Genomic DNA, 22,207 nt, shown 5'->3' with positions numbered 1-22,207 from the left:
GAATTCTTTTTAACGGCTGAGTAATATTCCATGGTGTGTATGTACCACAGCTTCCTTATCCATTCATCTGCTGACGGGCATCTAGGTTGCTTCCATGCTTTTTAATGTATACAGTGCAAGGCCGAGTTAGGGCCTGGTCCATGAACCCCCGTGGCTGTGACGACAGCCAGTTGTGAGCTGAGGTTTAGAGCAGGCAGAGCAGCAGGGACGAGACACAAGCACAGCTAGAAGAAAACATCCCACCTCTCACATCAATAACAAAGGAAACCATTTCTGTGGACATTTTATTAGCACTCAGCACTTCCTTCACATTCATCACTGCTGGAAAACAGAATCTCTCACCTTTCTGCCCATCCTACTTTAATGCAAGTCACAATCAGTTTTAGGCACAAAGGTTTTCATTTTCTTTCAAAATCAAGTTTCAGCTACTCGAGGTTACTGCTATAGCAAGAAGAGTTTGTTGAAGTATGTGTTGAACAATTTTCACCCTCTGTTAGCACAAATTAATATACTTTCTTAAATAAAGTTAGACACTTTTGGTTTTAAAGTTGGTTTCCATCACGAACAACAGTAAGACACTTTACACCTTGAGGTCCTATCTGAGAGTCTGCCTGCATGGTCCTGTCAGCAGAAGCTGGGCATCCATGGCCAGTGCTGCCCTCGGACTCTGTCCCCACATCCTAGGCCAGCAATGGGGCCGGTGGCTCTGCAGGGGCTAGGACTTAATGCCGGGATAGTTGTTGTTCATATTGTGCACGATAAAGTGTGGCACAATAATCATGATATAACAACTGTTCAGCAAAAATAAAACAAAAAACTGTATTTTACATTTGATTATCATACAAAAATATGCACATTTTCTATTTTAAAACAGCATTAAGAGTACCTAATCATTTTAAAACTTGCAAGTTAAAAACATTTACTAAAACAATTGAAATAAATGTGATAGGGAAGAAAGTTATAGAGAAATAAATGCTTAACCTGAAAAAACAGTAACAAATTAAGACAATTTATAATAATTAAAAAGCGGCCTAGTGAAAAATGGGGAAGAACTGTTACACTTTGCAGTGGCAAGATGGGCTTTGGGGTTTTCAGGGGGCTGGAGCTGGTTCCAGTCAAGGACTATAAAATGTTTAGTGGCAACAGTGCTGCTTACATAAACTAAAAAAGCCCTTATTTTCTCGGCAGGTTGGGAGAAACATTGGGTTTACACACAAGATGGATTTCCTTAGACACTGCATAGGAACTTCCATCTTTTTAAATCCAGAGACATTATCCAACAATTTTTTAAAGGCAAGTAATTCAAACAGAAATACCTATTTCTTATATATGAAGGTAAAGCACTGTTTTGAAAAAACCTGTTTTAGAAAAGAACATAATCTAACTGCACACTTTAAACATTTTTTGAAAAAATAAGATGGCAGTTTAAGACAAGGATATGACAGCCACATTTCAAACATCCATCTTTTCCCAAAAGTGAAGGGTGTGGTGACTCTGACCAGCACGGCCGCTACGAGCTCGTGCTCTCACCCTGCAGCTTTGGTGCAGCTCCCGTGACACACCTGCCATCAGGAGTTCAGACAAGAGCACACCTGTCTTCGTCCATCTCCTCAGCGCTGCTGTCACAGGTGGGGCGGGGCAGGTGCTCTTGGTTAAAATGGCAATATCCTGAGAGAAATCCACCTCTACGCACCTGTCCTCCCTCCCCAAGTGCCAGGCACTCTGTCCTTCCCTGCAGGTGACCTGACTCCTGAGCTCACCACCCCTTTCCAGGGGCAGGTGCCCAGAGTGGCTGGGTCTCAGTAACACTGCCAGTGCTGGCTCCGCTCCCCCCAACCCCCAGACCTGGGGTGTCCAGGTGACTTTCAGCTGGAGGCTTCATGACTAGCCTCCTCCTGATGTGCGGTGGGACTCTGATATCCTAACTCAAACTGTTTTACTCTGCGTTATTCATATCTTAATAGTTAATAATCAAAGGCACTTCTAAGTTTAATTATATTATCTACAGCAAATGCTTTTGAAGTCCACAGTGCACATCATTTTAAAGTTAGCCCTATGCAAACTCATGATTTTAAAACACAGTGATTTACGGTCCCAGACAGAAATCTAAAATAAATTACAGTGTGGGAACACACAACTCTAAGGTGAGTTCAACTAGAGATAATGAAAGTGACCAGCAAAATGCAAATACCCATGAACACCCACTGGGGTCTGCTGGATGATTCTTGAAAATACACCAGACTCTAGTTCTTGACTCCCCTGATGGTTGCTGCTCGGGCTGCTAATCCGACCAAGGATCAGGGAAGCTGTAGTAGGTGGTTAGAAAGACAAATGCCACACACAAAACCTGATTAGTCTGATCACAGTAATAAAATCGTGGGAATGTCTGCCTGCAAATGACCTAAAAACGAGCCAGACCCAGCATGAGAGAAAGAGAACATAAATAACAGAAGTTAGGCCTGTCTTTTAAAAAACTGTGAAGGAAACATAATTCAATGTGTTTTTAAGAATTAGTGCAAATCTCAGTTGTTACAGATAATGATGAGCATGTCCGACATCTAGGGCAGGAGTTGTGCTCACCCTTCAGGACGTGCAGGAAGACCCCCTTGGTCTCCACGTGAGGGTCTCGGTGGACAGCCGTATCTCGGACCCACATGGGTAGGCAGTCCCGCTCGTCCCTCAGGATGGTCAGTCTTCATTGGCGAGGGTCTCAGTGGACAGCCATATCTTGGCCCCACTGAGAAACTTGCTCAGCGGTGTCCCCGAAATGCTCCGCCTGCACAGATTGCCCACTGGGGAGAAGGGGAAGGAGGATGAGAGGAAGTCCAGCGTGCCTGAGGCGTCGTATGGGCCGCCAGCATGGAAGTACAGCCTGCTTGGGGCCAGCTCGGGGCCGGGGGCTGGCGTGGGGCCACCCCGGGGCTGTCGCAGTGCCCTGCTCAAAACATCCACCTCGTCGGCCAGCAGTGAGAGCTTGTGGAAGGCTGTAATGAAGCCCCCGTGCTGGATCTGGGCCTCGGGGACCCAGCGAAAATAGCAGAGTTTCCACAGCTTGATGTGTGCCCCTGAGAGACGTGGCAGGATGGTCCCGTGCAGGTCAGCTGGCCTGGAGGCCCATTCTTGGAAGAACTGCTCCACGCCCCAGTCCTGGCTGTCCCTCGGCTCCAGAGGTGCTGGCTTCACCTGCAGGATTAGTGAGTTTCTCCTTGGCCGTAACTCCTGCTCACTGATGATGCCGTTCTTTAAGGAGGCTGGCATTCCTCTCAGTGTGGAGCTGTAGCTTTTCTGTACAGAGAGATTCTAGCATTATTCTCCTGGAGCTTCCCCTTTCAGAGAGATGGTAAAAGTGTGATGGTGAACATACACTCAGGTAGAATTTCAACCTTAAAGGACATTTTGTCCCTCCCTTGGTAATAATTGCTCCAGTCCTCCTCCACTGAAGTTGGTCACTTGGGCCTTGACTTTGCCAGGCTGTGGTCTGTATGGGGGTGGAGCTGATATATTCAACCCGTCACAGGCAGACCCCTGGGAGACAGTGGATTCGCGATAAAGAGAGTCACACCAGGTTTTTGGTTTCCCGGCACATATGTTTCCAGTATATGGTAATTTATTAAGTGTGCTACAGCATTATGTCTAAAAAGACAATGTGCACACCTTAAATACTTTACTACTAAAAATGCTAACCCTCATCTGAGCCCTAAGCGAGTTGTAATCTTTCTGCAATAGTCACATCAGAGATCACTGGTCACAGATCACCATCACAAATATAATAATGAAAAAAACTGTGTGGCTTAGACTCCTCCCACTCATTGCCAAGGGTACAGGTTCAATCCCTGGTTGGGGAACTAAGATCTCCTGAGCTGCATGGCGCAGCCATAAAAGAAAGAAAGCAAATGACTCCTCAAACCTGCATTAGCAATGCTGTCGTGGGACGTGCCTGGACTTTCAATACTCTGTTCTGAAAAAGATGTTTTTGGTTATGTGTGCGCAAACACCAGGTTTCCACCATTAGTGCGTTTTTGTAGTTTACCTTTGTCCTTTTAAAGGACTTCACAGAACCATTCTGCACACAAGGCGTGCTCTTTCCAATGTAGAAGGGGTTGTGGAAAAGGGTGCGATCCTTTGGTGTAAACTGGAGAGACCAGTCCCAAACGGAGGGGAATTTTAAACCCTTCTCATCACCCAGCTGGATGTTTTTGCTTATAGCAAATTCCTGCAAAATAAAATATTTGAACATTTGTGAAAAATGCCAAACTCAAGATTTTCTCATTGATAACTTCCTTTTTGATGAGTTGTTCATTATTATACAAGTGAAATTTTCTGTATGAGGGCGATTCCCACCCCTCTGGAGCAGCACACTCTGCTCCCCAGAACAGACGTTGCTGGCAGCTGACACGAGGAGGGCATGGCCCTTGCATGAGGAGGAGGGGGGCCCTGGGCAGTGAGCATGTTCATGAGTGTGAACTCGTGGAGGGAGCTCACCCTGGTGCAGTGGCCTGAACAAACCTTCTCCTTAAATGCTCACACCCACAGTCTTGAACAGCATGCGTCTTCAGGATGCTCAGCTGCTGGTTTGAGGCAGCAGCTTCACAGATGAGGAACTCAGACTCAGCAGAGTCCCAGCCCTGGCTAGGGCCACAGCTCACTGTGAAGGCAGCCCCTCTTACAGTCTTCCTGAAGGCCCATGAGAGCGTCCTTCTGGGCACTGCAGTTTCTGTGGCTACACCCACTGCTCCAGACATGGATAAGACAGAACTCGTGGTTCCAGAAGGCTCACCAGGGCAACCAGAAGCTGGTTTCAAGTCTGGCTTGAGACCCTCCCTAGTCACAGTTCTTCCTCTGGGTTAAGAGTTGGGACAGGAAGCTGACAGGCCTACATAAAAGTGACTTGCCCCACGGCATCAGGGTCTGAGGATACTCAGTAAGCAGTGCCCAGCAAGAGTTCCAGTCTTGCATCATGCCTGTGTTTCCTCTCAAATTCCTTCCCCATAGAATTCTCAAAGAAAAATCATTTGCTTTATACCCCTTTTATTCTACTGTACTAGGAAATAAATGTTTTCAAACAGGATCTTACCAATTACCCATTCAGACAGCTCAAACGTGAACATATAAATACAAAAGTACATTTACGGTGGTTAAAATAAGCTGCATCTTTCAATAACTGTCAGAGAGAAACACCTAGAATGCTCACTCACAAATGCAACAGGTTCAGGTTCCTGGACTGCTATCCATCTGAAATTACAGCTTAAAATGGTATTCATAACTGAGACAGTTTAACAGGAGACAGCTACTGCACGTTGCCATGGCGGGTGCTCACCGTGCTCTGCTGCACACGCTGGTGTGGAGAGTTGAACAAGAAGGTGCCAAACAGGGCCACACGGGTGCTGTCGTGCAGCACCGCCAGGTAAGTCTCAGAGAACTCGAAGGCCGCTGGGCACTGCTCCAGCAGCTGCCACGTGGTGTCCAGGAAGAGCAGGAACACGGGAGCCTGGCAGACACACGAGGAAATGAGATTACTCAGTGCTGGCCTGCAGGGCCCACGTCTACCCCCAAACTTCTCACTGACGTGAAGGAAGATATTAGTAGACAGTGAGGCCTGTGTGCGTGGCCCCGAAGCTGAGCTCAGCATACATGAGTAGACTAGACAGCCATGGCCACCCTGAGACCGAGCCTGGCCTGGGACATGTCTCAGCACCTCTCTGTCCAACAAGTCCACCACGCTTAAGTGGTGAACCAGAAAGACAGGCAGGGAATTGCCCTGTGAAGGGGGAACAGGGAAATACATGTTTAAGCCAAACCTGGAAATAGTTCTTCAGAACATTTAAAACAAAAACCTCCAAACCATAAAGCAGCTTCTGTAACAACTTTTGGCTGACCCTTCAGTCAGCATCCAGAGACATAACTGGGTTTCAGACGCTGGTGTGGCCTTGGGGTCCCGGGGCACACCCTCAATGCAGCAGCTGGCAGCAGCCCCTGCACCCACTCAGTGTGCCTTGATGAGTCAGAGTCAACACGGGAAGCATTCACTGCTGGGGCTTCCTCAGATGGCAGGGACTGTTACACGCGACAGCGAGTCAGCAGTGCTCTTAGGAGCCTCCCTGACATGGGACACCGCAGGGCTCTCACAGCCCCACAAGGACCCGAGGCCCTGCCAGCCTCGCAGCTCTTAACATGTGCCCCCCCAGCCTCCCTTGTACCCCATTTTAAGAAACTATGATACTCCAAAGCTGGTTTTCCAAAATACCTAATGTGCCTACTGTCTACTTACGGAAGACCTACCGTATTAATGGCATTTCTTCAAGCAGTTTTCAACTAAGAGAAACTCAATAGATTACTTTTTAGAGTGTCGCCTATCATACAGTTATGATAGTCTTCATAAACACCTCAACTTGAACTCTAATCCACGGGTCAGTCTTGGACTAAGAAGCTAGGATGTAGTGAAGGCAATGTTTTAAAAGCTTCCTTGTCCGCTTCCGCACAGAATCTCTCTCCCTGTGATGACGCGGTTGTACCCTGTGCACACTGACGAGCTGATGATAAGCACAAAGGCTTTGTTACCTCCTTCTCCGATCTCTTCAGGTGGTTGCATCTGTCCAGGAACGGATATCCGGCCATGACCCACTCTTTCTGTATCAGACTCTGAAACCCAGTGATGGTCCTGAAATAGGGGTCCAGCATCACTTGGACCAGAGAAGCTACGATGCAGCTCAGGTCTCTTCCCTCCTCCTCTGTCAGTGAAACGGAAAGACAACACTTAGTACACAGCAGCATGCTCAGAGAAGGACGGAAGGGGAGGTAAAGCACACACTGCAGTGTTCTGTGTGCGGCAGCCTTCAAGATCATCCGTGTTAGGACATCTCATTCAGGCTAGCAACTCTAAATATTACCTACAGATCATGTTTAATGGAGAGATGGACTTTTACATATGAATGTTTTCTAGGTATCAGAAGTATAGCCCTCACTCTTTTTACATTTCAATGATCTGTGGTAAAAATCTCCCAAGAGTCCATTCTATTCGTTTTGGCAACAGCATTAAATATCCCACAATCTTTCCACTGATAGCTCTACAGGGTCACTCAGAGGTGAACAAGAGAAACGGAACTATCCACCATCATCTGACAAGGTGGCAAATGCTTCCCTCCCATCTTTCATATCTGATATCCTTTAATAATAAGACCAGGAATACTCTGATATCAAAGCCAGCCACAAAAATCAGAAGAAAACTATCATATAGTATCCCTTATATGTAATGTCATCCACAAAGTATAAACAAACCAAATTATCTCAGGAATGCAAGAATTTATCCTAGAAAAGCAAGGCTGGTTTAACACCCAACAAAGTAACACACCATAATAAAAAATAAAGGACAAAAATTACATGATCATCTCATTAGATACATAAAAAGCATCTGTCTGATTAAAATTCAACATTTATTCTGGATAAAAACTCTCAGCAATCTAGGAAGAGAAGGGAATTTCAACCTGACAAGTGGAATCCACAAAAACCTACAACTAACATCACTCTTGCCAGTGAGATCCTGGACACTTTCCTCCTAAGATGGGCAAAAGGACAAGGATGTCTGTTCTGTCTCTTCTACTGAATGTTGTCCGGGAAGCTCTACACAGGGAAGTCAGGCAAGAGAGAAATCCAAGGCATTTCAAACTGGAGAGGAACAAGCAATTACTGTATTTGCAGACAATGTGTGTCCATATGTAAAATAAAACCCCTGAAGAATCCATAAACAACTACTAAAACTAATGAATGAGTTTACTAAGGTTGCAGGAATTTTATACACAATGAGTACACAATACATCTGAAAATGAAATTAAAAAAGCAACTATTCACAACAGCATCAAAAATAAAACACAGATTTAACAAAATAAGTGCACGGGTTCTACACTAAAAACTATAAAGCTGACATGACATGAGAGAAAATCCAAATAAATGGACACTCATTTCATGGATCGGGAGATTCCACGTTAAGACAGTATTCTCCCCAGTCTCCAGTTCAACACAGTCCTATCCAAAACCCAGTAGGCTTTTTGCTGATCCTAAAAGTTACACAGAAATACAAAGGACCTAGAATAACCAAGACAATTTTGGTAATAAGGTTGGAGGACTTAACATGTCTTAATTTCAAAGTGTACCCTAAAGCTACAGCACCCAAGATACTATGGCCCAGGGACCACGGTGGTCAGGAGTTACCTTGCAGCACTACAGACAGACGCTTGCTCTCTAGCACGTACACAAGTTCTACTGCATGTTTAAGAAATGCCCTGGAAACACAAAGGGAAACACAATGTTAAAAACCAAACTTCCACTACAGATATATTGTTTAAAGTACTTGAAGTCAAGCAAAGCTAATCTCTCACCATACCCATTGGTAGTCTCTGTAACCTTTTTGAGTTTCTTCAGTATTTATGTGAGTAGTTTGGTTTCTGTATCAGGGAAATTCATTAAATTTTGCTAATTTACATGACCTTCTTGAAATCACCCTACTACAGAGACGGAGAAGAGATGAGTGAGGGCAGGGGTGGACCTGTAGGGGAGGGGGGCGCAGCCCTCCAGGGGTGGCAGGAGGGAGATGTAGTGATGGGGCGGTCTGCATCCTGACTCTGTTGGCAGTCACAAGGGTCTATAAACGTGATGAGCCCACACAGAAGCACACCAGAACACTTGTCTATCAATGCTGAACAGGACCCAGCTCACACTGCTGTCAGCTCCTCGGCTCCAAAGCCATCACCCATTGTGTGAGCTGTTACCACTGGGAAGCAGGTAAGGAGTGCACGGCTTTGTAATATTTTTGCACCTCCTGCAAATATATAATTATTTCAAAATAAAGAGTTAGGAGAAAAAGAAAGCAGTTGTACAAACCTTACATACTCCAACCACCGTGTATTCTCCAGTGAAGATAGCCATTTCTCTTCAGTTTCTTCAAACGGTTCTGCAATTAATATGATTACATATGTAATTCTATACACTCATATATATATTCAATATAACACTTCCGGGCTTCTTAACATGATCAAATTGAGAGTTAGATGATACATCACAGTTTCTAATACTTCAAAAGTTGGCTTCAAGAAGTGTAATGCATTTGCATTAAATAATAAAAACATTTAAGAAGTCGCACCACAGTTCTATAAAGAATGGAACCAAGCACTCCCCAGGCCTGTGTCTCCTCTTTGGCTCTTCCGGGGAAATCTCGGAGACTCCGACCACCTCTGCCTCCTAGAGCTGCTGACCCCGGCCTTCCCTGACTCTGGCCTTCCCTCCCCAGCCTCCTCACCACAGGCCTGGCCCTCCCTGCCTCCCACCCCTCCCTGCTGCCACTGCCTGGCTGACATGGCCTTGGTGCAACCCCTGCAGGGAAGGGGGCAGCTTCCTGATGGGGCCTGTCCTGGCTCATCTCAAGGTGCCCCTTGCCTCACAAACCCCATCCCCAGCCACCCCAAGTACTGGACGACTGAAAGATACAGTTGCTGTGTTTCCAAACACACACCCGCCCCATTCCAGCTCGCCTTCCAGTCATGCTGCCTCTCCACCGCCCAGTGATGAGGGGCTCTCTGCACACCCTTCACACCAAGGGCCCTTTCCTGTGAGTCAGCGATCCAGGGGCAGGCACATCGAAGCACCCCGTGAGCATGTGCTCCAGCAAAAATATGGGAACTCTGAGGCTGCACACATTCTCATGTGGCTCAAAACATAACTCAGCACATTAGGGTCTTAGTTTACTTGTGAGGTCGCACACTGTTCTACTAGCAGACACTTTTCCTCCAAAACTAAACGCAGCTTAAACTTCATTTTCTAAGAGCTTCTGACAGTCTCATATAATGATAATTTGTACAGGTATCTCAATGAATCTTTACTTATTAACTATTTCTAAATTTTTAAGTTATGTCATTTATCCTGACATGCCTCGAACAATGCCTCATAGAATCACCTAGTCATTGTTTACATATGTATATATATAATAAAGATAAAATTACCATTAACACACAGTTGTTTAAGTTTTACAAAAGCCACCTGAATATCTTGGATGTTGGGTAAGGTCTTGTCCAAATCTGACTTGTAGACATCACTTCTCTGTGGATGACTTTTAGTTATTGCATTATAAACCCTAATAAAGACAAAACCTTTGAGTCACTATTCATTCTTTTATTCAACATATATGTTTTGAGCACCTACTATGAGCTAACTTACATCTTAGTTGCCACCATCTTAGTTGGTTTGACTTGATAAACCTAGGACGCACTGAACTATAAGAAAAACCTGATTCACTCTGCAGTGTCTTGACCGGGAATCACTGCACTCTGAAAGTTCTTTAGAGGCAGCACTACAGCAAGATGTCAGCAACATAAGATCCTTATATGCCAAAGAACTAAACTATGTTTAGTATAACCTGAGAGTTAATTTTAATACGTTCACATCCTCTCCATAGTGGCAATGCTTGTATGAAGTACATGGTGCTTTCTGACTCTCTAGCTAGAACGACAAAGATACCCCAAGCTCTGAGGGCGGTGGCCCACTCACCTCTGCTCGATCTTCCTCTGCTGCAGCACGTCTCTTATGAGGGCTGTGCGCACGAGGGCACTGCCGTTCGAGTGGCTCCAGCACCAGAACTAGGAGAGAAGCAGGGTCTTTACTTAACTGGCTGGAAAGTGGAACACAGTATTGGAGAGACCCAGCAGGCCTCACTTACTGGCATCCGTCTTCCAACAAAAGAATGGGAGAAGACCTTCAGGTCTTGATCTGCTAGCGAGCTCGGCACCACAAAGTACTCTGGGAGGCTGCAGATGAAAACACAAATCATGATGTGAGAGCTTGGCTTCCAGTGGGACAAGCGTGCTCTGCAGACCCCACTTTAACTAACGTGCACCCCACCTAGTGAGCACTGTGGGTACACTGAGGAGCCTAGACACGGTCGAAAACAGATGCAACGTGGTCAATTATCCCAAAAGCTGTATTATAGCAGAGGAAGAATCCAAAGGAAGCATTTGAAATATTGTCTAGAATGACTATTAATCAAACATGTATGCAATTTCTAAAAAAAACACAAAATCCACCCTGGTCCTCTCAACAGGCTATGGGGTAGGAAACACCAGTCACACCAACCCAACCCAACCCTCAAGTCTACCAAGAAGCACTGACTCCTTCTCTCTCCCTTGTCTGTTTCCCATCCAGTTACCAATGACGGCAGAGTCTGATGACTACTCCTAGAAGCACCCCGGCAGTGAGCACCCTGCAAGAGCAAACTCACCATGTGGAAATCATGTAGCCCTCATTGATGGAGCAGACCCTCCAGCCCGAGGCGCTTGTCCTCTTCACCTCCCTGTCCCAGTCTGAGTACGTCTCGAACAGTGGCGTCTTCTGGCTGCTGCCACCCCCAGCTCCCAAGGGTGCTCCATTAGCTTTGCTGGCTACAAGAAAAAGCAACAGTATTAAGCCTGCTCTGAATCCCTTCTCTCCTGCCTCCTGTCGCCAACACACTGCGATGTAGCATCTCTGTTTGTCTCTGGTCTCTCCAAGGCCACCTCACCTGTCCTGGCCTATCCTCCCCTGTCCTGGACAAGAGGCAGCCCCCTCCTCTCTCAGGACAGCCCCCGCGTCCACTCCTGTAGCACCTCCATGCCCTGTCCATCCACTGGCTCTGCCTGCAGTGCCTTCCAGCACTAGAGAAGGCGCTCACGTGGCCACCTGGACCACCCTCACTCTACATCATACACACTGTCTGTTACATTCACTGACTACCTTCTCAGGGTCTGAACGATGCTGCTCCCACATTTCCTCTCCAGTCATCTCCTCCTCAACTTTCAACTGTTCGTGGTCACTCTTGACCCCTTGCCCCAAGCTGAAGCATGAACCCAGGTCACTGCTGGTTTTGCCTAGAGAAATGAATGCATCCACCAGCACCTACACTCTTGAGCCGTCTGGACCTTTCATCTCTCCACAACTGACTTCTCAGCCCTTGCCTACTGTGACTCACTGTGACACTCTTGGTCTCTACTTAGCTTTCCTCTGATGATAAGCTCACATGGACTCCTCACACCCCACTAGAGGGCCAGTGCAATGGAGGGTTACAGAGGCCAGGATCTGACCTTCCCAAGCAAGGAAGCTTTCCACTTGAGAAGTGCTGCAACCTGCTGGGAGCATGTGCACGGCCTCAGAGGGACCAGAGGGAAAGAAGGGTCCAATCTGGGTGATGGAGGGCACCCCTCTCAGCCTGGGGTCTCGCTACTTGAGCTGCACTCAGTCCAGCCACTGCTGCCACAAGACACGCTTCCTGAGAAACAGGCTTTCAGGATGCTGCCCTTGCCCCAACGTCTCCAACTGCATTCTCCTGAAGTGCCCTCACAGGCCTGCCCTGACCCTTGTTGCCCAGTGCTCTCCAATTCCCATCCCCCTGTAGTTATGAAAACCCTTTTCCGTCCGGTAAACATGCCACGCCTGTTCCTATGGACTACTTACTAAACCTGCTGTAAAACAGGTATTTTCTGAGATCTGACCACAGGCTAAGGCCTGAAAATGGACAAATGAGTAAGATTTCACCCCTACTTTGAGGCGCTTGTCACAGTGCACTGGGTGGACGTGAGCGATGAGGAGCAGGAAGCCCTGCGCTGTTGCTGGGGCCACAGGCTGGGTGGGCAACTTCCCAGGCTTCTGACCCGAGATGCTCGGAGCAGAGTCCTAAGGAACCAGCCAAAGCAAGCACTGCCCAGTGGCTGATGAGGAGAGGGGCGTGCTGGGTAGAGCTGGACTTAAGGAATATGGTTGATTTGTACACCACTGAGTAGTGAGCTAACTACCTTAAGAGCAGTAAGGGTGCCAGAGGTGGCGGCAGGGAGGTTGGGGAATGCCCAGACGCACAGGTGTGCTGTATCAAAGAGCAAGCACCAGCCACACGTGCTCTTTACATTCCAACTGAAATTTAAGTTTAACTGAGATTTTAAATTCAGTTCCTCAACTGCATCAGGCACATTCCAGTGCTCAACAGCCACATACGGCCAGTGGCTTCTCTACTGGACAATGCAGGGCACAGGACACGCCACCACTGGACAGCACTCATAACTCTAGATCAGGAAGGGTCTCAGGCGCCAGGCTAGGAATTTTGGATTTTATCTTTTAAGTGGCATCAGAGTTATGATGATTAGGATTCTAACAGAGCTTGTTAAAAGTTAAAATGCTCCTTCTAAGCCCACATCCTGGCATGCTGCTCCGTCTCAGCACCTGCTCTTAGAGTGACAGCCACAGGAACATGCTGGGAAACCTGGGACTCGTGACTGCTCTAGAACTCAGAACCCACATGGGACTCCCAGGTAATTCCCAACTTTACACAGTGTTCCAAAACACCAAAACCCACAGCAAACTAGCCAATATTAGAAAACCTAAGTATTTCATCATATAACTAAATTAAAGGGGAAAAACCCTCCCAAGAACAGAAAAACATTTGAGTTCGACATGTACTCATGATATAAAAAAATAGCAAATTTTAGCAAATTAGGAATAAAAGGGAATTTCCTTAACTCGATAAAGCCTATTTATCAGAAACAAAGAGCAAACATCATCCACATTGAAACCAAGAAAAGAAACGCTGCCTTTACCACCACCACACAGAGGTCCCCGCCACGCACCGAGACCACCACCACAGAGAAGCTGAAAGAACACCATGGACTTTCGTCAGGAGCTTGTAAATACTCTGGCAGCTCTGCCCTGGGCGGAGACAGGACTGCGTGCTTCTCAGTGTCCTGAGGTCGAAGACTAGGAAGCTGGGCTGAGAACACACTCACTGTTTATGAGACTGCTCCTCTGGCAAAAATATACAAAATCTCAAGATCAGAGGAGGAAGAGATGGCTTTTTCTGAACATGAAGCGAAGGCACCTACAGGGTCTTGCACCCTGTGCTATTCCACAGGTTCTGCCTGTTCAGAACCTGTCCATGTCTTAGCCGCCAGGATCAGGGCTCTTGGACACTCGACATCTTCTCCAGCGAGAGCTTATTATGGGATGTGCAGCAGGTACTAAGTCTGTCACTAGCGAGTCCGGCAATTTTTATGCTTTCCAGGATCCCAAGGCCCAAAGCCCGTGCCTGTGTACAAGTGCCCAGGGAAGGCTGGCTGGGCTAGTCCTCTAGAAGAGTCGGCCACCCTGACGTTGCTGACTTAGGTCTCAGGATAGCTGTCCTCAGCCAGCTGACAGGGACAGGAAACGGAGCAAGGTCAGGAGCACCCTGACCTTCACTAGCTCCTGTGACAACAGTTCACAGGTCTTATCCCAGACTCCAGCCCTACAGAGTTTCCATGTAACCAGCCCCTCCATACTTAGAATCGCCTCAAGCAACAGTAAAGACCATAAAACAGTCAACACAGGAAAAGAAAGCCCATCACTTCAATGACACTGCAAAATCAGAGTCACACAGAGGGCGAGGAAGGGAAAAACAGAACTGTGATCATGAAGAAGTTCCAGAGAGCTGAGTCAACAAAGTGGTTCGGATGCAACATTCAGACCTCATATGCTGGGTGGCGCCAGTGTTACTGTCTTTTAAAAGCTCTCCCAACGGGGATTCTGGTGTACAGACTGATGCATTCCTACTGCAGAGACATGAGCACCAGTCACAACCATTCACAGCTACATGACAATGTTAGAAGAACTGACAAACAAAAAACTAAAACTTTCTACAGTTTTGAATGGAGTTCATACTCAGCAAGTGGTTTTCCAATAAGCACCTAAAGGAACATCCAATACTCAGACCCGTGCTTACAAAAGGAGGATAAGACTGCAAAACAAAATGACGTCACTGAAAACATGACTTTCCTGCGGAGTTTACACTGCACCCCGAGATCTTATTGCCCCATTGGTAAGCAGGGGTCTGTCACAGGGTGGAGCTGCTGACCCTGGGCCTGCCAGGAACCTGAGGTTTTCACTCTTTAGTCTAGAAGCACAATCTGACCTCTTGTCAATTTCATAACAAAGATGGACCTGTATCTTTTGGACGTTATTTGTCCAATAATACACTGACTGGTGAAAATAGCATCCTCATGGTTGCTTTCAGGTTAAAAGAGGAAAAACAGAACTATTGTTCTTGTTTGTGCCTACGCCTCCCGCGGTGTCAGCGTGGGAGCTGTCCCAAGGGATGTCCCACCCCGCGGGTGCCAGGCATCTTCCCAAACATCAGGATCCTCCCAGAAGTATTCAAGTGATGCTGAATACAAGAGAAAAGCTCAGGACGACTAAGGACAGCTAAAAGGCTCTTAGATAACTGCTGGGCACATCCTCCTGCTGCTCATCCCAACTGTGAGAACAGCTTTGTCACCTGCCTGCCTGTAGTAAGAGCTTCTTTAATCCAGCTGCTGAATCAAGGTGTCATCCTGAAGGTCAAGGGTTACTGGGTCTTCCATTCAGTTTAATGGATTCTGACTGCAGTGTGTGGAAATTTCAGGCCTCCTCTGATCTTACAGATGCAGTGTACCTTCTGCAACAGCAGGGAGGGTATGAAAGGATGTTACCCTACGAGGAAGCTTCCCACAACTCTGGCTGAGTACTGTGTGTACAAAGTGCCTGCCGAGGAGGAGGAGTCTGAAGGATGCAATATTAAGTGCTCCTAGATATTTTACATGTTAATCGTCAATCATTACTTTCTCGACAAGCTACAAGTGAGAAGATACAGAAGTGATGGATGGGAATAAGGAAACCCAGTGGTAGAAGGGCTATGGACTGAACAAACTATTTAAAATATTAACATCCCAGAGATGCCCACAAGGAGTAGATGGAGACAACCATGAGCAGTCAGGGAATCAGGTCTCGGGTCACCAAATGCATCAGACAGTTCACTGTCCTGAGTGAGTTCCACGCATCACACTGTGCAGAACTTGCAGGTCTCTACACTGGACTCGTTCCTACCAGAAAAAAGGCAGCTGGTTTGTATCATACACTGGACTCGTTCCTACCAGAAAAAAGGCAGCTGGTTTGTATCATGAACAGTGGGAATCAAAGGCCCTCCTAGGAGAGGTGAGAGTGTGATTGGGGATAACCCTGAGGATCGCATGTGCAGCCTGATGATGTGCCAGAGGGCCATCTGTTCACCTCCTAGTGCAGACTTACAGCACCTCATCTTCAGACAATAAGTGGATTTTCTTTATGTTAAGAAATGAAAAAATTATTTGTATTGTTCAAGCCTAAGTTACAGTTGTATTTTGATACTAAAAATTAAGTTACAAACATTTTGTTATCTAATTTCTTCAAGTATAGTACCATAAGACAAAAGCTATGACTTCCACCTGTCATCTCTGCAGTGTTTAGGAGAATCACCTAAAGCAGTGAAGTGCACTGACACCACATGCATCTGCGGGTGCTATGTGCTGCTCCTGCGTCTTAATGCACTTACAACATGATGATACTGGAATACACTTTTATTACACACATTACTTAGATTACTATACATGTTCTAACAAAATGTAAAAGACCAGTAAAATTAGTAACTTACAAGCTCCCCATCAGGACCATGCTGGCTGGGTGAAGGGACCTTTCACTACGAACATGCAACTGAGTCATCCTGCTCCCTTAAAGACAGGGCAAGCATGAGACTCAGCAAGCAACAGACAGGTGGTCACTAACCTATGAGGGGGTGAAGTGACACATGACCTCACTGATTTTCCTCTAGCCTTTTATGAGGTTAAAAAAAGGAAACCGGTTGATCAAAATTACATTTGTATATAAAAGAACTCAGAATTATATGATCACTTGCAATTTTCTTTGGTGGTGTCATCACTGACATCTATGTGAACAGAACTATTCACTTTTGTAAAATCGGTTTAAAATATACTTTTTTTTGTCCTTCAGATGAATGCTCATCTTCCTTTCATGAATCTTATTCATAATTATAAAGTCAACATTTTGACTTCATGAAGTTCATTAAAGAGTTCAGCCACTTCAGCTTTTGCATGAAATCACACCTTTCCAAAAAATATTATGAATTTCAGATGTCTTTTAATTTCCTCCAGTTTTCTTAACAAGTAAGATTACTTTAACTCAAGCTACCAATTAGTGGTGGAGAGGGAGAGTTATCTTCCTTCAACATAAAATACAAGCCACTGACTGCAGGTAAAACACTTGACACGCTTCCCATAAGCCTTTCATTACAGTTGCTTATAGGTTCTTCACTTTTAAAGGAAATAATCTGACAAATATTATCTCTTTTAGTACAGACTGCTTAATTCTCTAATAGTTATGAAGGTAATAATTCAACAATCATTAAGGCTCAGGTACTTGGAGGCTTCTCATAAAACATAAGAATAAAATTTAAGACAATGTAAAGTTAGTCACAGTAGTTAATATTTTCATATTTACCTGAATTGTGGTATTTTTTCCCAACATATTCAAATGCAAAGAGTAGCTGGAGGTCTGTTGGCTGGGAATAATGAGCTATTGCAAGGCATACCTAGGAAAAATTCTACATTTAGAATTGATTTCAACACATGTGGTTAAATGAAACGTACAACGAGGCCTTGGGTGTGGGGAGCATCATCTGGGGCAGGGTCTATGGACACTTGTTTCCATGTTTTCCTGCTGACCCAGAGCTGGAATGGGCTCTCTCAGGCCAGGGACCTCATTCACTGCTGTGCCCCCAGACACTGTTCAATCTTCAGTGACTACACGCTAAGTGTTCAGTACGTGTTTCCTGAGCTGAATTTTAACAGGGAAATAATTTTACTCAGATAAACACAACTGGGAAAGTAAATGAAGCATTCTTAAAAAAGGCAGTGACATATCTACTCCTAAAAAAAAAAGAGAAATTTTCATTTTTTAAGGACGATAATTATTTAATACCAGCAATTCGGAAGGCTCAGTATAAGGGATGCTCTTTTAATGTTCATACCTCATTTTAGATTTTAGAAAAATCTAAAAACAGAAAAGCTATAATTTTTTTCTTACAAAAAAATAAAAATTAGTAAGAAACCCAAAAGTTCATGGGTGGTTACAAGAGATACATAAAAAAAAAAAAAAAAAAAAAAAACTATTTAAGTAAAATGGTTGAGATTCTGCCTGTGCTGGGAAAAGCATGGTCTTTGTAACCCAATGATCAGGGCTTGAATCCCAGCCCCACCAAGCACCTGCCAGGAACCTGTGTGAAGTCAACTCATTGCCTGGAGCCTCAGTTTGGGCATGTGAACCATGAAGATGAAATCGAGACTGCACTAAGGATGGGTAACTCGAGCACACGCCCAGCCTCGGAAGCAGCTGCACATGGGGGATATGGCTGCGATCAACCTCAACTGCTGCTAGACAGACTGAAGGATGGTATTCCACGCTTACAGAGCCCTGGACTAGATGACGGGAGATGAGAAAACAATCTCACATGAGCAGACAGAGGAAAATGAAGACAGATGCAAGGAATGAACAGACCACCTTACTTAAAAAGTTATCCTTTAGAAGAAAAAGCATTAAGCCAGAATGATATGCTTTTGACAGTAAGCAAGCAAGTTTAGTTAATTGTTAGTCCTTGTCAAATTAGCCATGTCTGCGGTGGGCTGATGCAGATTCTATTCACTGGTAAGTATGTGTTAGTTGTTAGAAATATATTTTAGAAGCCTTCTATAGAATAAATGCTTCCTGTCTTACTAAATTAGAACATAAAACTAGGAGAATGGTTATCATTAGTTTCAGTTTTGACGAAAAACAACAATAATAATGGCTCCTTGAAACATACGAAATAGCTTGCTATTCTTAACGCCTGTGGGAGAGCCTTCTGTGAGAGGCCATCCCACCTGGGAAGTTTAGGAGACAGTGACCTGCATTTCCATCCCCTGCCTGCTCACCAGTCCTTAGAGCACTTCTTCCAGGAGCAAACTACAGAATCTACACCTTGAAAAAGTCCTTGTCACTTCCTACTCCTCTGGGCACCATGCTTACTAGTTTATAAGCTTTGCTGCACTCAAGATTCTTTTTTCATTTTTGTCCCATTTTTCAGCACTACCAGAGCCACAATCTTAAGCCATACCTGCCTTATGGCACCTCTCTGGGCTTTCCTATACTCTGAAAAAAATTAAATAATAACACTTAAGGATTCTCTTCTAAAGATGAACTTTTGAGCAACAACTCTGTTCTCTGGATTATCTGCTGCAGTTAACAGATACCTGCATGCTGAATTAAATCTCCTCCATCAGGCAGGCTCTACCAGCCCTCCTGTACCTACCCCCCCCCCACCCCCCACTCCATCCCTCAGCAGTCTCTGGTCTGGAAGCACCTGTCTGAATATGGTCCGTCTGACTCGGTCCCAGCCACCTCCTTCTCCACACTCTGCTCAAGAAGCCCTTCCCCAGTGATCAACCAACCACTCTTTCTCTGAAGCTGTCATCTCTGGTCAATGCTCTGTAGTTAACTGAGCTTGTGGAGCTGTCCTTTCCAGGGCTTCACATACTAGTCATGAGCATGGATAAGGAGGAGGATACCGGGATCTGTTTTACTTCTACTATGAAGTTCAATTCCTCCAGGGCAGACACCATGCCTCCTCCCTTCAACAGGTACTTACGGAGCAGCCACCTGTCCTAAATCCTGGGGACTCAGAATGAACAAAACAAACACAAACCCTGTGCTCACCCTGAGCTTACATTCTAGTGGGGAAGACAGACACTGAACCAGATCAACAGGAAAGTCTATAAAAAAAAGACAAGTTTGAGTGCTAAAGGGGAAAGTAAAACGAGGGAAGAGGATGTAAGGTGATAAAGTGAGGGAAGGAGAAAGCACATTAGTCCTTTAGAAGAGAAGACCAGGCAATGCCTCCGCACACATCTCAAGAAGCCCAGGAGACTCTACACTTCTGCCATCACCTTAGTACTTTCTGGGGGTGCTCTGCACTTCAGAACAGCTGCACTGAAAATACCAGTTTACAGAATGAGTTCCTAATGGAAGTACTCCAAGCCCATCATACTAGTTATCACTTTCTCTGAGACCTTTAGAAAGCAGTCAGGGGCCGTGTTTACACAAAAGAAATCCACAGATCACTGACGATGGAATATGTTTTTTATGGCTACCAAGCCTATCTGTTAGGCAAAACCCAGCGCAGCCCATTTCTAAAAAGCCCTTAAAAATAGCACAACATCACATTTACAAAGGTTAGGAAACAAGCCTTTGCATTCGCATTTAAAGAAGACTACAAAAATACTGTGACACTGACTCAGTTTAATCTCTTGCACTACAGTTGATTTTAGGGGAAGGAGACACAGCCGGGCCTAAGCTGTTGGTCAGCAGTGTAACCACAAGTGCGCATGACCCTGCTCAGGTAACCTCAGTCCAGGCTACCTTTGGGAACCCAGACAAAGGCACACACAACTGTGTCACACTCCCACTGTCACTGCAGGACACTCTGAGAAGAGCAGGAAAGCCAGGAGTCCTCTTCCTTCAGCCTTTCCACACACACTACCTAAAAAGCCTATGTCCATGTTCCTAGGTTCTATCACTAAGAGTGTAATAAGAGACTTAAAAAAGTAGGTCTCATTTTCATGTACAATTATTCCAATCTTGTAATGTACTCCCTAAGCATTAAAAAATTTTCAGAAAAACTCTACACCTTTGAAAACTGCTTCTGAAATAGTTCATTTGCCCTGGCTATTGTAGGAAATTGTAATTTTTTGTAATACTATTGATTGATATTTAGGCAATAACAAAATAGACTACCAGAAGGCTTTGGAGCAATATTTAACAATATGTGAACCAATTTAACATTTCAAGATTTTGTAATTCAAATAGGAATATAACTGCTGTATTTCCAAAAATTATCAATAGTTCATACATCAGAGAACTGTGAACACGCATTTGGTCATTTTAAAACAATTTACAAAAATCAGAGCACTTCCAGAGAAAACAGTATTCAAAGTTTCCAGAAGGTAGAATCAAGCTGTAACTTCCCAACTGTGACCTAGTTTCAAACAAAAATTTTCACATGAAATAAAAGAGTATACTAGAATTTTTGTTTTAAATTCATGAAGACATTAAACTTTGGCAGCCATACATGATTTAACCTCTGTGTTTGAAGATATGTAAATCAGGGAAAAAATTCTCCACTTGTATTCTTTCTTTCTGGCCATACCACACAGCATGTGAGTCCCTGACCAGGGAGGAACCTGAGTCCCCTGCAGTGGAAGCATGGAGTCTTAACCACTGGACTGCTAGGGAAGTCCCTCCATTTATATTCTTAATGCCTATGTTTCTTTCCTGTATTACCCCCTTATGATTGTATAAAAACAGTATTTCTTTTGGGTGTGAGGTAACTGCTTTTTATATTTTAAGACAGTGGGGAAAGGATTTTTGCCAGCAATCTGGTCTGCAGAAAGGGCATAAAAAACTGGAGCCGCCTGGCCAGTTTTGTGTAGATGGTTCAGTGAGGCCCCTGAAGCACTTGCAAGCAGCAGCAACAGATAAGGGATATTCTGAATTTCTGTATCATTCATTTGGAAATTAATCATTTATGTGGAAACATCTTTCATGCTTCTACTTTGTACTGTTAAATTTAATTTTCATTTGTTCACGCTTTATTGCCTCAATTATACTTAGCAACAAATATCCTAGATGGTGCAAGGAGTCAGATAATTATGATTTTCAATGACTGACACAGTGTCATCTGAAACACAGAATAGAGGATGGGAGAAACGTAAACTTCCTGGAAGACTGTTGGGCCACTGTATCAATTTCTTACTTTAAAAAAAAAAAAATCCTGTTTTAACTCCATTCCCTCAGTTCCAATGGTGTCCCTATTCTTGACATGCTATACATCCTGAAGGTGATATTTCCATAAGCAGATTCCTGGTGCTTTGATTAAATAACTATAGAGGAATTTTAAAAATTAACTTGGTTCAACTATTTTATATGCAATCTACCACCTAATTAATTCTGAAGTCTTTCTACATAAGAACAGGTACCTCAAACTAGTAAAATGCCAAAATCACAACTGCAGAACGGAATGGCTAACAGCAGCCATAAAAGTTATCTGGCTGAATTTCCCATCTGGCAGCATGCAGAAAGATGGTCTTATCACACTCTCTGAAAACTGGTCAGCCACAGACCCACCAGCACTTCTGCTACCTAATCGAGCTGCAATGGCCAGGCATCTTCAGATATTCATTTCATCTTTGGTCTCCTGTAAAGAAACTGTTGACTCTGGTTCTAAAAATAAACTTATCACCTCCCCACCAAAGTACATGAAGACAGCTGCCAT

General features: G+C 44.9%; 1 protein-coding gene across 1 annotated transcript in view; it reads right to left on the bottom strand.

Annotated features, from left to right (window-relative positions):
• Positions 1-270: 270 nt before the first annotated feature.
• MTMR10 (myotubularin related protein 10) overlaps positions 271-22,207 on the bottom strand; it is a 38,476-nt gene continuing 16,539 nt past the window's right edge. Inside the window, exons 6-16 of the mRNA XM_020873343.2 lie at positions 17,344-17,434; positions 11,261-11,420; positions 10,703-10,790; positions 10,534-10,622; positions 9,990-10,120; positions 8,875-8,944; positions 8,206-8,276; positions 6,559-6,728; positions 5,318-5,488; positions 4,031-4,213; positions 271-3,285 (exon numbers count right to left, since the gene is read on the bottom strand). Coding sequence (XP_020729002.2) covers positions 2,689-3,285; positions 4,031-4,213; positions 5,318-5,488; positions 6,559-6,728; positions 8,206-8,276; positions 8,875-8,944; positions 9,990-10,120; positions 10,534-10,622; positions 10,703-10,790; positions 11,261-11,420; positions 17,344-17,434 — 1,821 coding nt within the window. The 3' untranslated portion in view covers positions 271-2,688. The remainder of the gene's footprint in view (positions 3,286-4,030; positions 4,214-5,317; positions 5,489-6,558; positions 6,729-8,205; positions 8,277-8,874; positions 8,945-9,989; positions 10,121-10,533; positions 10,623-10,702; positions 10,791-11,260; positions 11,421-17,343; positions 17,435-22,207) is intronic.

This window comes from Odocoileus virginianus, chromosome 16 (genome assembly GCF_023699985.2).
Source record: "Odocoileus virginianus isolate 20LAN1187 ecotype Illinois chromosome 16, Ovbor_1.2, whole genome shotgun sequence".
NCBI lineage: Eukaryota > Metazoa > Chordata > Mammalia > Artiodactyla > Cervidae > Odocoileus > Odocoileus virginianus.
This window is presented reverse-complemented; position numbering and strand designations above follow the sequence as displayed.